The sequence below is a fragment of the Cynara cardunculus genome (assembly GCF_001531365.2).
Source record: "Cynara cardunculus var. scolymus isolate 2C chromosome LG 5, CcrdV1, whole genome shotgun sequence".
In the NCBI taxonomy this organism is placed as follows: domain Eukaryota; kingdom Viridiplantae; phylum Streptophyta; class Magnoliopsida; order Asterales; family Asteraceae; genus Cynara; species Cynara cardunculus.
The window spans coordinates 3,141,128-3,143,880 of record NC_037532.1 but is presented as its reverse complement, the minus strand read 5'-3'; the positions used below and the strand labels follow the sequence as shown (position 1 = coordinate 3,143,880).

At 37.5% G+C, this 2,753-nt stretch overlaps 1 protein-coding gene across 1 annotated transcript; it reads left to right on the top strand.

The window, feature by feature from the left end:
• LOC112512552 (UV-B-induced protein At3g17800, chloroplastic-like) lies at positions 1 to 2,060 on the top strand. The gene is made up of 2 exons (XM_025118575.1): positions 1 to 458; positions 1,014 to 2,060. The coding sequence occupies exons 1-2, from the start codon at positions 64 to 66 to the stop codon at positions 1,801 to 1,803; spliced, it is 1,185 nt and encodes a 394-aa protein (XP_024974343.1). The 5' UTR covers positions 1 to 63; the 3' UTR covers positions 1,804 to 2,060.
• Positions 2,061 to 2,753: the final 693 nt, after the last annotated feature.

Here is a 2,753-nt window from a genome sequence, read left to right as displayed (position 1 = left end):
CTATCTATCATCTTAATCAATCCCCACTTCTCTCAATACTTTCAACTCTTCAATTATTGCTGGATGGAATATTGTCTCCCTTCTTCTTTCAACCTCCATAATCGCCTCATAATCGTTTCCCGCTCTTTGCCTTCTCCACTCAGCAATCATCGCCGTTTACAGGCGTTTTCTGGCTTCTCAGGAGTCAAACGCGGCCGTTCCACGGTTGTTGTGGCTTCTGCGACTAATTATGGCGGTTTTGGTACTGGAGGTGGTAGTTACTGTGAGTTTAGTAGCTTGAACACGCCGATTCAGCCTGGGACGCCGGAGGGGAGGTTTTTGTCGAGTGTGTTATTGAATGAACGGAAGTCGTTTCATGAGGCCGTGGCGGAGACGTTGGAGAAGGTAGTTGTTGAACTTGATGAAGCTTATGCGCGTAGAATAGCGAGCGCTGAGTCGAGTGAAGCTTGTCTTCACAGGTTTGTTCTTATCTAACTCTGTTCTTCAATCTCTTGCAGTTAATTGATCTATTCATATTCCGTCAGTTACAGAAAAAGTACCTGTTGATCGAAAGGTATTTAGTAAGCACTTGCTAAAATCCACCATAGAAACCTAGAACAGATCCATAACATCATACGTGTTTATAAGGCGAGACAAATTCCAAAATCAAAGCCATCAATCACAACCAATTTTAAGTTCCTCCTTACTTGATTAGACGTGGTTCATCGATTTCATGCTGATTTTGAATTCTCTAATGGATTTTCTGGATGTATTGCTCATAGTTCTGGCATAAAATTGGTGTTTGAGACAAGATTTAGGTTTAAATATACGTTTGGATCATGCACCAGCAGAATTGATAGTTTCAGTTGAATTAAAAAGAAACTTTGGCTTTGGTGATGATAATGTGAATTTTGAAATCTATCGGATTGATGATTGCTAATGTTGAACTTGTTGATCTGCTTATATTTGTTGCTTCAAAATGGATTTATGAGCACTTAACTGCAGTTTAGTCACTAATCCAATTATGCTGGCAGGAGGATTTCTGAGGTGAAAGGGCGAGAATGCAAAAACGCCATAGAAGATATCATGTATCTGCTAATCCTTTACAAATTCTCTGAAGTCAAGGTCCATTTAATCCCACGCCTTTCAAAGTGTGTCTATAATGGTAGACTAGAAATCTTGCCTGCAAAAGACTGGGAACTCGAGTCCATTCACAGCTTTGAGGTCTTGGAGATGGTAAGAGAACATCTAACATCCGTTATCGGATGGAGAGCAGATTTTAGTGTGACCGACAATTGGGCCACAACCAAAATCAAGCGTGCCGATCTTTGCCAAATCTATACAGCATCCATACTTTTTGGCTATTTTCTTAAGTCTGCCACCTTGAGACACCAACTAGAAATGAGTCTAGCCAATCCCATTGATGACATGTTCTTGAACTCGGGCAACCACCTTCCACTGCCAGAGTTATACAAGTTCAGGCGAAGGAATCTGGTCTTTGGTCACACTCACACCCACAACACAGTATCAACTTCACCATTCGATGGTAAAAGGAAACAAGAGAAATTGAGTTCATATTTGATGGGGTTTGCCCCTGATTCACTAGCAACATGTGCTGAACCAAATTCTATGGAGGCTCTACGTCTGATAACTAAACATAGTTTTGCACTTTTTGGTGATGTTGAATCTGATGAAATAATATCTACATCATTTGCAACCCTGAAGAGATTTGTGTTGGAGGCAATCGCTTTTGGTTCGTTTCTTTGGGATACCGAAGAATATGTTAAGACCGTATATCACCTCGAGGAGAACAAGAACAAGTAGTTAAGATATGCGGAACCCCATCATATTAATTCTCTAAGAAATCCCTTTAGTTAGAAGTATAGCAGAAAACTTGTGGCTTAATGAATTTGTCTATATTAGGGTTTTATAGTATCTATCATCTGGTTTAGTCTTTAATGTTAATAGGAGTGTTTGACTTTTTGCACATATTGGTTTGAAGGTATTTTGGATATTTCTCTCTTGAACTTTCTGTAGTTTTTTCTTATTTGGTTATTTGATAATTGCTTTACCTTTTAGTTTTTTTGGTAAATGTCGGGTTTGCACATATTAGATTAGATTCTATCTTCGGGTGAGATATATTGCGTTTGTTTGGTTTTATTTGACTTATTCTTATAAAAATTCAATCAAACCCGCATACAATTACTCATTTTTAAGGTTTGATCCTTGTTTCTTGCTAGGTCTTTTGTTTCCTTGTTCAAGCATTTAGGGTGCATTTGGTTTACAAATTGTATGGACGGATAAATGTTAGGTAGGTGCATGAAAAACTGTGGAATGTTTTATAGTTCTAATTTGATCCGAGCAGATAGGTCTAATGTCGTGCTAAACGTATGACGATGAGTTTTTGTTCTTTTTGTCATGTCTTTGCATACTAAGCGCATCTTAGAGTCCATGATGCACATTGTGTGTAATTATCCTTACCTTTTGGTATTAGAATTGACACAACGATGGCTGAATTACCAGTAAAAACCTAACTTACCAGGAGGTCGATGATTCAAACAACGTTGAAGGTGAGAAATGTGTGATATTTATACTATATTATAAAGAATTTGAAAAAAAATTCTTAAAAAACACTTTTTATGCATCAAATACTGTTTATTAATGCATTATACTTAAAACTTAAGATTACAATTCGATTGTGCGTAAGTACAACTTATTAAAGCTCCATATCTGAATTCGTGTAACTGACTGTAGATAAACATAATCAAATACAA

Excerpts from the sequence above, each read along its gene's own strand:
- LOC112512552 (XM_025118575.1), top strand. The coding sequence starts at position 64 with ATGGAATATTGTCTCCCTTCTTCTTTCAACCTCCATAATCGCCTCATA. Across the intron at positions 459-1,013 it reads AGTGAAGCTTGTCTTCACAG|GAGGATTTCTGAGGTGAAAG; the intron begins GTTTGTTCTTAT and ends TTATGCTGGCAG.